Below are 13788 nucleotides of genomic sequence, written 5' to 3'. Positions count from 1 at the left end.
ATTTTTTAATTTATTATTTATTTGTTACTTTACTTTGCCTTAGGTTATGACATGCAAGGTGGAAAATGTGAAGAATGGCTGAAAATATACTTTAAACAGGACACCAAATGATCGATCTTACAAAACTGTTCCATATTTCATTACAGTCAAACCCCATTAATATGGACACTGAAGGGGCCATAGGAAGTGTCTATATAACGGAGGTGTCCATATCAAGCAGGTCCTGTTATAAAAGTCAAAAATACACTCTTTTATCGAAATACTACAGCATCACACCTAACATCTTTAAACATCACTAAGCTCTTATTCTGCAGACTGTGTCCATGAAAACACACGGAAGTCTCGAGAAAATCGATCAAAAATTATGTAAAATTTACCAACTCGATTGATGTCAAAATGGTCTATTATTTTTGTGCACAATTCATTCATTTTGGTGTACCATGATGCTGGGAACATGGACATGACGTCAATTAAGTGAAAGGTTTTTTTACCCTACAAAAAAAAAGAGGTTGACTACAGCACACAATGGACTATAAAGTGTGCGGATTAGCGAGGTTGACTTTATATGAGAATCTGTTCATTGAGGAAGAAAAAAACGTCCATTATCCACTTTAACAGGTCAGTCTGTATTAAGTGGGTTGAATAAAGAGAAAAATTAAGGGTTTTTCCCAGTGACCAAGGAAACTTCCCATAATAACAGCGAGTCCACATTAAGCTGGTGTCCGTAAAGAGGGGTTTGACTGTATGATACAGGACAAACATAATCTAATAATAATAGAGGATTAGTGCCCACTAAGTTTTTCAGTGTGTATGTATTCCACCCACAGTGACAGGATATTACTATAATGGCATAGTTTTTACACTAAATGAACAAAACTCAGAAACCCAGGCATTGTTTGGGACAAGACAAGACAGCCTTTATTAATCATAACAAAATACAATACATGGTAAATAACTAAAAGGTAATATTTAGTATAAAAATAAAGTGCTCCAACAAATAAGAAAGACCAAACTAAAAAAGAATTAAAACAACCTCAATCAAATAATAAAAGCGATCACACTGTCCATGAATAGAACAAAATAAAACCCTACAGGGAGGGAGGGAGGGAAATGATTGCTAGTGCAATAAAAGTGAATGTTGCTACTGCAATGCCAAGTGAGAATGTGACTAAACTGGAATGGTATCCGTCTGTAACCCATATTACAGTCGTGTTTTTCCTATCTACCGTAAAACTACTATATCCTAGGTAGTAGACACATGGTATTATAAAATCTCTTATGTCAAAAAACTACTGTGATGCTGTACTAGCCCTGCATCCCAATGTGACACCTTCCTTTGAGATTTAGCACCGCATCAGTCGTCTCAACTGATGCACCCCCTTAATAACAATAATTTAAAGGAACAAATTTTTTAAAAAAATATAGAGATATAAATATATAATATTTTCTTGTCTTGTGAAAAACCATTCTATTAAATATTTTGACAGAAACAATATGTAAAGGCTGCACATCTATTTCATTTGTCAAAGCTGTTTTTCAAAATAGAATTGTCAAATTATGTTTACATCTTCTCAGTGACTATTTAACAGCTATTAGAACACGAATAAGTCCACTTGCATTATTTTCATCCGCAATGGGGTTTTGCAATTTGCAATAAGCAAAGACAGAAGTTCGTTAATGACTGCTTACGACTCTTCGCGAGTGCAATTTCTACAAATTTTATTTATTTCTTTGACCTTCGCATATTTCCAACATGTGTGACGATTCAATATACTGGAAATTTATATACAGCAAGAATAATTAGCATTAAGATTATCATTATCAATCCTTAGATCGAAATTAGATTTTTGCGCGTATGGTATTGCGCCCGAAGTAGAATAGAACAGACTTCTCCAGGTCGAAGCTGTGCTCGCAGAAATTACTCCAAACAGGACTTCTTAAAACCTTACCACTTGAAATGTATCGCGGTATTCAAATTCCCTATTCTTCCAATTCGATCGGAGTCGTCGAGTTGTTTCTGGTCTATCATCAGAAATCCACGGGTGTTTACAGAAAGCGTTCTCGATCATTAACATCTCGATATTCGTAAATCGAACGCTATGACGCATAAAATAACCTCGATTAATCGGCTCCGTATTGCTGTTACTTTTCTTTAAGGTACATTCCACCCAAAGCACTCTACAGCTATTAATTTCTTTTGCTTCGAAGTTTCCCTGTTCGACATTTCTGTCGAGCTTAGTCCTTTCGCAGTCAAGTCAATGTTTTGGTTGAGCTCTGAGCCAATCAGATTGCAGGAAATTACATATCCAGATCTGGTTGTGGCCCGGACTGCTAAAAAGTGATTTTAAAGTTAGCGCCTTTTCACTTTATTGTCTTGACGCTTTGTCTTTAACCCGCGAGTGCCGCTCAGCATTTAAACCAAGCGACAGCACGCGAAACATTTTCACAGATTAGTTTTTGTTATGACCTTGAAACTACTTTTATTAAAGAATAAAGTATTCTACAAGATTAGAATCAAACGAGCAAAAGCACGTATTTTTCACTCGAAGCTGTTCTAAATTTGCGCCTTGTCGATCCCGCTTTGTCTTACGAAAAAGGTGCGACAATCCCTTGGCTACCAACGCGTGCCATAGACTGAAGTGATTTTTGACTTCATTCAGTGTGTCTTATTATGTCAAGAAAAAACCTTCAGTTGTATTTAAAAGTCATCGGTAAATAGCCAAGTTTAGGCAATCCATTCTCCACAGTGATTTCGGCGCACGCGAGAAAAAAATAATGGTATCAGTCGATCAGTTACCAGTGAAAACAATGAACTCAGTCAAACAAGGAAGGGTGCGATAAAATCATCCTTTTGATGTCAATGCCGACTCTCAAATTAGAACACTAAACTTAAAAACGTTCAACACGTTATTCTGAGAATAAAATGTTAAGGCACCAGAATATCGTCCTGAAAATATACCGTAAACTGCCGCTTATAAGCCCTGGGCCTATACAAGTTCGTAAGGGGTTTTGGGTGGGCTTATAAACGGGGGGCTTATATCCGAGGGGGGATAACAACCCGAATAGAATTATTGGAATCCCCTTATACCGTAAACTGCCGCTTATAAGCCCTGGGCTTATACAAGTTCGTAAGGGGTTTTGGGTGGGCTTATAAACAGGGGGGCTTATATCCGGATAGGCTTATAAGCGGGTGAAAAAAAAAACGTCTCGAAATGAGCAACAGCACTGTTGATCGACGTATGATTTAAATTTATTATTCTTACAATTGAAGCCTTAAAAAGGAAGCAATAAATCGAATTCAGTTAAATTTCAAAACAAAATCAAAACTGTAATTGGGGCTTATATCCGGATGGGCTTATAATCGGTTTTTTTTTTTTTTTTTTTTTGCATGTAGGTGGGCCTATAACCGGGGGGGCTCATAAGCGGATGGGCTTATAAGCGGCAGTTTACGGTATACATGTAAAATGGAAAGAGCCAAACCGGCTCCAAAAGCCAAATCAGCCCCAATGTCTTGAGGGCCAGTTTGGCCCATGTTGGGCCGTTTTGGATGAGAAGAGCCAAATCAGTTTGAGATGGTACCGATTCGGCCCATCTTATTTCTGAATTGGCCACACTAAATGCCATTTAGGCCCTTCCTCTCAATTTGGACCCTCTAAGGTCCAAATAAGGAGATACCGATTTGGCCCCAAGAGGGGCTAATACGCTCTATTATTAATTGGACTTAAAAATAATAGTTTCCTCTCTTGGTGGGAAGATGATACTCTTTCATGGAAATTAAACAGTTTGGACAGAAAGAGTCAAAATAGTTGTAGATGGTACTAATTGGGACCATCTAATTTCTGAATTGGCCACACTAAAGCTACTTTGGCACTTCCTCTCAATTTGGCCCTTCCGATAGCCAAATAAAAAAAGCGATTTGGCCCTAACAAGGTATATGCCGGAGAGACAGCCTTTTGCCGTCAAAAGGGCTGCAAGGAAACCGCGGTGTTTGGTTGAAGAAACCATAAGTCTGACACAATCCAACTTGTAACGTCAGTTTAGTCGAGCGAGGATCTACTATACTCGTAGACCTAAAACCGTGATCGTACTACGTGAAAATTAACTCTGCAAGACATCAACACGACACCGAAAGAACTCAAAAACAGAGCGGGATTGTAGCCGTAGACAGCTGTTTCGCCCTCTTTGGGGCTCGTCAGTATGGCGTAACAACACAGACAACTCTGGTGAAAAATATCCGCGCACTCTGATTTAAACCCTGACCTAGAACTCTCAACGCCCACAGAATCACGCCATACGGCAGTCAAAGACTGTAGGGTAACTCATGGTTTCGAGCAAAACTTTGCCTCGAGCGAGGGTACAAATCGGTAACAAAACTACAATCACGCTCCCGAATGTACTGCACATGAGTTTTTGAGTTACCGTATCCAACATCACGTGATGCGTCACCCAAACTAAACGGTTGGGAGGGCGTTACAATCAATATCCCTCAATATTGAAAGACCCAGAGTAAATTTTCTGATTTATTAGTAAAAGGTTGTTTAGATGGCATGACATGTACACCATCGAAAACGTATTTTAAGAATCAAAAAGGGGGCCTGGAAGACGGCCTGGAAATAAAATGTACATATATGAAAGTGAAGCGCACAACTGGTCAGCGGGCTTTCTTTCTTCACATGCTCTCTGGAGTCGTCTTTTTAGCGTCCATTTCAAAGTACTGCATGCAACGGTCGCGAACAGCGCGAACAAGCAGGTTTCTTGGGGAGTTAGGAGTCTTGTTTTCATATACTTCTCGATTGCATTAAAAAACATCACTTCGCTCTTGAACTCGTCTTGAAGAATCGGAGACAGCTAAAATCTCGTGAAGCGCAACGGTTTTTCAAAAATCAAGATCTTAAGACGAGGTAAGCCGCCCTGGTTAGCTTTCTTTCTACCAAATGCAAAAATCTGAGCTTATCTTAACCACTTTAGGGTTTGTTCGATTAACCGTATTCCGGAATAAGAATAATACAAAGAATTCGACTACAGAATGCAGGGCCGCTCTGGTCCAATTACAATAGATGTTTTTACTATCTAATGATATGGAAATAAGTGATCCTGTATTCTGTAGTTTAGCCAGTGGAGGAGTTAAAAAGCACTTCTTTCATCCCCTCACGTGAGTAATTTTAATTTTCAGTGGACCCCAAAAAAATTCATTTCAATTAAAAAAACCTTATTTCAATTTAAAAAAATTCATTTCGATTAAAAGTAAATAAAAATTTTAAAAAGATGCTAAAATACTAATAGCGACTTGTAAATAGTGCTTTGACTCAATATATTTTTTTCTTCTTCAGCGAAATTAATTGTAAATTCTACTTTTGTAATTTTTCTTCTGCTTTTTTCCATGAACAAAAGAAGATGCACGGACGAAGCCGAGAACACGGTTCTTTTATGTGTACATGTTCGAGCGTAAACAGAATGAAAGACAGACTATCAACATGTTATCAGTTCTAAGAAATCGTCCGGACATCTCACATCAGTGTCAGCATTTAAGTTACATTTTGATATTTATCTTTATTTTTCCTTGAATGATCGCCTTTTAGTTATTTCTCTCGTTACGTGTCATTAGCTTTCACTATAATAAAATGTGATGCTAGTTGATTACGTTAACTGGTAAACGCGCTTTCTCGTTGTTAGAGTGCAAGTTATTTCAACTCCAAATGTCTTCGGTCTCTGCCTGATTTCAATGAGCTAGCGGTCGTATCATTAGCATTTTATGGTGAGAAGCATATCCTTGACCAACTCGGATGTGACTAGATCTCACTTTTATAAGTTCCCAACACCAAAAAAAAACATTACAGTGAATTGTTCCCTTATTTTCAAGTCCTGTTCCACTATGTACTTCTGACAAATGTGGGCCGTCAGGTTCCGAACCTGTGAAGGTAAAAACAAATCAGACAATTAATCATTCATTTCAAAAATATCTATTCTTGATTTGCAACCACGTTACAAGGCGTCCATGTTGGTGTGGTCAAGACGATACAATTTTTCTCAAAGAATTTAGATGAAAATAGCGTTAAGTTCCCAGAGCATAGAAATGTTCTTGTTTTTGACCACCAATATGGCCGCCGTGACGTCACTTACAACTTGAACTAACGACTGGCTACTTTTCAAAACGAGCTTAAACGCTTAACAAATTTGAAAGATTTGCGTTTATAGTCCAAGAAAAAAAAAAGAACAAGAAGAAAGTGTCATATTATTATTTAAAATCTTGCTTCACATTATTTAGAGAATTTTAATGATTATATTTAGATAGATGATATGCCAGCTTACATTAAATCATAATTAAGTATGAGGAGCCCAATTTCTACAAGCTATTTAGCTACTATTGCGCTTCCTCGCCATTCTATCTACCACAAAGGTTAAGTCACTTAATATTACATTTAATTTTGAACTATTTTTGTAGCTCTTCCTGCCCTGTTAATTTGCATCTTAGTAGTAAGATATATATGTATATGTATTTTTCCTTTTCTTTCTGTAATATTTGTTCTAAGTGGCAAATGTAAAATAAATTTAAAAACAAAATAAAATCTACCTAGAGTTTTGAAAACCGGGTTGCCTGAAATCTTAGGTCAAGTCCAGCACATTGCAGGCAATCTTTCAAAACTTAATTTGCTTAAAGCGGTGATACTTTTAGTGTAAAAACAACAATCTCGCTGTTCAGGACTAACCACACCTCTTAACCATGGGCTCCAAATAACTTCCTGGAATTGACAGAAATCAGTGGAAATTCCAGAAAATTTACACGAGGGGGGCAACAGCCCAGCCCGTAGGGCCCGTAGGGGTAGCCTGGTTAAAATCCAGGGAGGTGGGGTGGTTGTAAAGACCGTGCTTTGTGCTATAGTGCGAATTGCTGAGTTTTTGTACCTGGGCAGTACCCCTGTCTTTCAAAGCTCAATGCCTCCCTCAAATTAAGGGGGGGCTGTGTCTGGCTGGGTGTCATGTTGTTGCACAGACAGTGGGCTATCACCTTTTTTGCATTTGGGGTAGCCCAGTTAAATTCCAGGGAGGGTGGGGTTGTTGTAAAGTTTGATGTATTCTTGCACTCTTATGCAGTTTGTTTGTGCTGTTTGCATGCAACCAATGACCCACTCTGTTGATAATGTTCCTAGTCAGCAAGCAGTTGAACTGGTGGTTGTAGGACTTGGTTTTGTTGAGCAGTGTTGGCTTAGATTGTTTTTGGGAGACCTAAGCTTCAATTAAAAATGGGGTGAACTGGGGAAATGGCTTTGCAATCGGTGACACCGACACTAAAAATTGCCCTTTAAAATGCCTTATTTTCCAGATTAATGAGGAAACTTCCCTTTTGTTACCTTCAAGACACACGATTCTATCAAATGGAAGCTCGTGTATTCTATAATTTATTTTTGAGGTGAGATTTTACTTTTCAAGTAACTATTAAAGGGCCATTAAATTACCAATCAGTGCGAGAGACGACATTTTTTAGTAGCCCGGTTTTCAAAAAACCAGGTATAAATATATTCAATAGAAAAACACCTTTAGCATAAGCAAAAGGGTCCGGGAAAGGTCTCGGATCCGCACAATTAATCCCGTCATTAAGCAACTTCCTTTATTGGGACTATTTGGGACTTTTTATATGCTATTATAGAATTGGTGTCCCAGTCTAAAACAGCTAAAATATCTTTTGTTGCAAGTAGTCGCAGCCACTCGCAGGTGAACTTTTTTATTCCACAAAATGACTGGACTAAATGGTGTCATGACGACTCCGAAAGCCGTTCATTTTTCGCGTTATTTTTTGTTGTTGCTTATTTATTACTGCCTTTGCTCATAAATAACAAATTATTTTATTAAAAATTGACATTGATTCCGTGGCGGTTTGGTTTGCTGTCGCGAAATGCGAATTCTAACTTTTTTCTCACCTTAATACGTGTATGTCGGGTTTTTCGACTTATTTCCAAGTCACACGTTCTCCTCGCATAGTGGTTGCCAGTAGTCCGTGACAATTGCCAAATTGGAAAGCAAATATTTGTTCATGGTTTTTGTGGCTTTCATTGTTTCCTTTTTGCGCCTTTACTGAAGCCCTACCCTAAAAGGGGTAATTTTTATAGGTTGAAGAATATGAAATAGTAAGGAAATCTTTCATTTAGGTGTATTGAATGGGGTCAAAATTTTCCGAACGGGTACACCATATGATAATGCTTCACGTTTTCTCGTATTATCGTTCATTAGGTTATAGACTCCTATGATCACTGACTTCACCTAAAGGTATCTTAAGTAGTTTTGTAAATGTTATAGCGAAGCTCTCGCGCGTGAGGTGCGCACAGCGAAGCACCATGGGTAAAAAATAGGTTACCTTTGCATCGAAGAGATTTTTGGTTCTGATAAAATCCACCGTAAGAACGCCCACCCATTGATGTAAGCAGGAGTGAAATATCGCGTTTCAACCACCCGCGCGTTTTGGCGGTAAATCGCATGGTCGCCTAGACTTTAAGACAGAAAAAAATAACAACAAGGCCGAGTTCTTCTTTTCGACTAAATTTTAATGTCTACACTGGCGAACGGCAGACGTTTCTCCTCGCTCATCGCCATTGAGGGACGTTTCTCGAAGAGGAACGTCTGCGACTCAGCGACAGAAATTCCATACTGATGACGTAAATCTACACTATGAGTAGTCCCCCATTTGTCCTCAGGGATAGTAGAGCAATCGCGCGTGAAAATCATCCCACGCGAGAAAGGCGAGACGCGGGGTCGCCTTTTCTCGCGTGGAATGATTTTCACGTGCGGTCGCGTTTTGCCCGCTCTACTATCCCTGAGGAAAAATGGGGACTACTCGTGGTCTAACGTTAATCAATGTTTTCATGATAAATCTGGTAGTCATGGGGTTCCAAATGCAAATTTGTTCAATTTTACGTTTCTCCAGGTCGATTTTGGAAAAGTGTTGTGTTCATCTGCGAATAAGCTCCCTCAAAACTCAAATACTTCTTCTAGAGAAGACTATATTCCACACAGATTGACTGTTTTGTTAGAGATTTATCGCGTTTACATGCCGCCTTTTGTCCTTTCTCTGTCATTCGTAAACAATAGCTAGAACAATGAAACTCCTCCGTTGACCAATTAGCGCTTCTGACCGGATTCCGGACAGATTTTGAGTCATCAGTATGAAATTTCTGTCGCTCAGTCGCAGACAATCCTCCTCGCGAAACGTTCCTCAGCGGCGATGAGCGAGGAGAAAGGTCTGCCGTTTGCAGGCTAAGGCTGCGTGCAAACGGACGCAACAGCTCCGAACAATGTTGCGAGTTGTTACGTGCGTGTTGGCAGTGGTGTGCAAACGGATGTAACAATTCCCAACAATGTGGGACCTGAAGTGCATCGTGGGAAGGATGCAACCCATAAATCTTTGTAAACCATGCGTATTGAGCGTACGTGGCCCCAACAATGTTGGAAGAGCTGTACAAACGGATCCAACATTGTTGCGCTACGCTTCGGCGATCACGGAACAAAAGAAATGTTGGGAGTTGTTGGCTGAAAAGTTTGATCGGTTTCAAACTTTCCGCAACAACACAAAACAACATCCAACAACATGCAACAGGGTGTGCAAACGGACGCAACATGTAACATCCAACAATGTTGGGAGTTGTTCGCCAACAAAGTTGCGTCCGTTTGCACGGGGCTTAACACTGACGTGGATAACAGAGAAAGAGCTGAAGCGAGAGATAAAATACAAAAGAGACGAGTTTTGTTAAAAGAAAAACCTGAAAATGTTATACTAGCGGAGAGGCTATCTAGCGGGCACCAAGGTAAAAATGAGCGGCAGTGAAAAAATAAGCAGACAGAAACACATGCGACATTTCCTCTAAAAAACGAGTAACTGGGAAATTTCTGGAAGTTTTACGTGGAAAACAGCAAAAGATGTACAAAAACATGTGCTGTACGTGCAATCATGTTTCTTTTTCGCTTATTAGACCTTTTGTTTTTGTTTTTATGTTTTGCCGTTCTCGTTGCCTTCGCCATTTAGCATCACAGAATTTTAGTTTTTTATATGAAGAAACTTTACGTATATTAACGAGAGCTTGCTTTTAGCCCTATGTATTAAAAATGGGTGCTGGACATTGCGAAGGCTTCCCGTACAAAACTCTGTTGATTACGTCTCTTCACTGGGTCTGTATGGTGACACGGTAACCGGGAATGTTACAGTATGACCCGGTTCCCAAATAGGCTACACTTCGAGTTGTTTATAGTCTCTTAATTCTCTTAACTCTCTAACAGATCGAGTTACCTCGTGTCTATTTTGCAGTTTTTTTTTTCTTTTTCACATAGCTGGCAGCTTTTAAATTGAAACCTTTTCAAAGTTTCCAATTTTTGAAGTTTTATGTCAGTGAGAATCGTTTCCCCTTGGATTCCCAGTTACCAGTGATAGGTCATTGCAGGAGCCCATCATGGTTATGGGCTCCTGGTCATTGTTTATTCTTTAGATTGTTTCGTTCCAGTAGAGACAATAGAAGGCTGGTGGTCTCTTCTATAAGTTTTTTAATTTAGCTCGTATTTTTATTTATTCTAAAATGTGATAATAGTTACTCAATCCAGCTGGCCAACGCTGATTTAAACAGTGCAGATGTCTCTCGTAAATCAAGTTTTGAGAGATTCTCTAACTTCTCTAAGTTAAACTAATTCCTATCGCAAATCTGTTCGATCTGAAGGAAGCGCTATCTGTTGAATCGTTAGCTTTTCGGTCAATCTGTTTATTGTTCACAAACTTGATTACTACCTAAATCTTCCTTTCTGTTAGTCCCCAACACCATGCAAAAAATCACAGTTAATTGACCCCTTTATTGTAGAATTGTAAAGTCCTGTCAGTGTTCCGGTATTAATTTCTGAGAAGTGTTGATCGCCAGGTCCCGAACATGTCGAACTAGGTACCAACAAAGAAATTATTTACTCGTTCAAAATGTTTTTCACAACAACACCGGTTAATTTTTCACGTCAAGGTAACGCTCACCAAATTTTGATTAATGACGTCATTGATGAGAAAGGAAGCAAAAACTGCAAAAAATAAAGAGAAAACAAAAGTGACATTTTTTAGGTGTATCTTGTTTGCCTATTTTATTTAATTTTTTTTTTTTTATTGTTTCACACTATTTAGATTAATATTTACTGCTAGCATCTCGCTTACTCAGCTTTAGACTTAGAAAGCTTTCACATCTCGATTCAGGGGCACCCAACGGGAAATTTTGAGAAAAAGACCTAGAAACAACAACAAAGCATGAACACAGCTTTGTGAAGCCATTTTAAGCATTTTGGGAGATTGCTGGGAAAAATTTATCCGTTCCTCACTCCCAGCAAGACTGATGGAAGAGTTCCCAGCCAGCAAGGTGCACCTACAACCTGCAACCTGACTTACAGACGTGTTCAGACATTACTGGCCAGTTTGAGTGTGGTCATATGGCAGAATTCAGCCAGTGGTGGGGGGGGGGGGGGGGGGGGCTGGAAGGGGTGGATCTAAAGGACATTGGGTGTGGCCAAAGGACGAAAACCATCCCTTAAGTGGAAGAACAGATATCTTGAGGAACAGATCCATTGGGTGCCCCTGGAGGTTAAGTTTTAAGTTTTGTTTGTTTGAAATCATATACTCTTCTGATAGATTGTACTGTAGTCCTTGAGTCTTTCAAATCCAGGGTCCATGATATAAAGTCACATATATGTATTTAAGCTTCCTTGTGCTAATAAGTCAAAGATGAACGGAATTAAGTGAAAAAATTCATTATGAAATGGGTGATTAATTATAAATTGACTAGTACAAGGAACTTTTATAGGTTTATAAACTAAGGTATGTACTCACTTACAGTGGTTTCAGTAGATTAAACGACCCCAGCTAGCACAATCTGCAATTAAATAGTTGTGACAGAATATAATGAAATGCAAGTTTTTTGTTTTTGTTTTTGTTTTTCTCTCGAAACAGTATTTAAACCTGTCTACCACATCACAAGATCCTTCAAGGGGTAATTGCATGCCAGCAAAATACAGGAGCAACGAATGCATACGAGGTAGCGGTTGTCAGTCTACTACGGGTTTTAGAGAGAGTCGAAAGACGTTATCAAATTTTAACAGTTTTATCATCAGTTTGCAATAGGGAGAGGGCTTAATAACAGTGCTAACTTTTCTGGTGAGAAAATTACAATGAAGCTTTCACCATGGAACAGAAAAAGAAAGCGATCGAATTGCGGAAATCTTATATGTGAACTATTTTTTTGTGGACTTTGAGATACGATCACTTCCTTTATTTCCTTTTCTTTTAGACTTTTTAAGTCGTTAAGCATCCAAAACTTTCAAATAATCCTGCATTAAAATATGTTATCTCGAATTATCAAAACTCGTCCGTAAGACGTTTCCGAATCGACATTGTATTCGGCGCTGCTCATAGTCTGCGTGCAATTGAATTGATGAAAGATTACTATAATCACCTCTCTCAGGATGATTACTTGAGGGATCTGAAGTAGTCTTGGGACAACAGGAGCGTGGGAATCTCTAAAATCACCTGGTTAATTTTACTGACAAGGGACGGACCATTACAAATTGAAGAACCGCGAGGGAAGTTTCTGCTGGTCTGTTAATGTTTTGCTTCGCAAATCTGCGCATTTTTCAGCGTTTTTTCCCTAGCTTGAATGTAACGAGTAAACTAAAGTCAGTTTAAAAAGGCAGTAAAGATGCCTTAATTAAATAAAGCTAATTTAAAACTCACCGCAGTTGCCCCAATTTCCTTTATACACAGGATCCAAGGAACACCAGGGTCTGTTGTGACCAACATTAGTGCAAGAATTGTAGGTCACTGCCTTGAATTTAAATTGAATACTGCAACACTTGCCTGATGTTGTCTGAGGGCAAACAGTTGGTGACGGTGTGGTGACTGGTAACGCTGTCAAAGAAAAGACAGTGCCCTTGATATAATGATACTCTAACTTTGAAATACACACTAAAAAAGATGCTTTAGCTGAGTCAATTTAAACTCACGGCAGTCGCCCCATCCCCCCTTATACACAGGATCCAAGGAGCACCAGGGTCCGTTATGATCAGCATTAGTGCAAGAACTGTAGGTCACTACCCTGTATTTGAATGGAATACTGCAACATTTGCCCGATGTTGTCTTCTGAGCGCAAACAGTTGGTGACGTTGTGGTGACTGGTAACGCTATCAAAGAAAAGACACAATGATCTTGGTATAATGATAATGTAACTTTGAAATATACACTAAATATGCTTTAGCTGAGTCAATTTAAACTCACGGCAGTCATATCCCGTTATACACAGGATCTAAGGAGCACCAGGGTCTGTGCCAATGAACAGAAGTGCAAGAGTTGTAGGTCACTGCATTGTATTTAAATGGAATACTGCAACATTGGCCTGAGGTAGTTTTCTTATGGCACGATGTAGTGACTGGTGACACCAAAAAAGCGAAAATGTAAATCTTTGATGTGTTGATGATATCACATGAAAAGACAAAGTAGAGACGCCTTACTCTTTAAGTCAAATTAAAACTCACCACAGTCGCCCCACCTTCCGTTATACACAGGAGCCAGGGAGCACCAGGGTCTGTGCCAATCAGCAGAAGTGCAAGAGTTGTAGGTCACTGTATTGTATTTAAAACATTGCAGGGGCACCCAACGGCAATTTTCGGGAAAATATCTGTTCGGAAGACGATTTGAGATTTAGAATTTTCGGAGCATTTGTTGTAAAATTTCTCGCCTGCCTGCCTCTCCTAGGATTTTCGAACATCTACAAAATGGTAAAATTACCCATT

At 39.1% G+C, this 13788-nt stretch overlaps 2 protein-coding genes across 3 annotated transcripts in view; both read right to left on the bottom strand.

Moving 5' to 3' along the window:
- LOC140951534 (uncharacterized) overlaps positions 1-13788 on the bottom strand; it is a 262305-nt gene that overhangs the window by 165567 nt on the left and 82950 nt on the right. The gene's annotated exons all lie outside the window — the stretch shown is intronic.
- LOC140929946 (matrix metalloproteinase-9-like) overlaps positions 4576-13788 on the bottom strand; it is an 11165-nt gene continuing 1952 nt past the window's right edge. The window contains exons 3-6 of the mRNA XM_073379627.1: positions 13003-13179; positions 12734-12907; positions 5836-5910; positions 4576-4607 (exon numbers count right to left, since the gene is read on the bottom strand). Coding sequence (XP_073235728.1) covers positions 4576-4607; positions 5836-5910; positions 12734-12907; positions 13003-13179 — 458 coding nt within the window. The remainder of the gene's footprint in view (positions 4608-5835; positions 5911-12733; positions 12908-13002; positions 13180-13788) is intronic.

The sequence above is a fragment of the Porites lutea genome, chromosome 1, assembly GCF_958299795.1.
Source record: "Porites lutea chromosome 1, jaPorLute2.1, whole genome shotgun sequence".
In the NCBI taxonomy this organism is placed as follows: domain Eukaryota; kingdom Metazoa; phylum Cnidaria; class Anthozoa; order Scleractinia; family Poritidae; genus Porites; species Porites lutea.
This window is presented reverse-complemented; position numbering and strand designations above follow the sequence as displayed.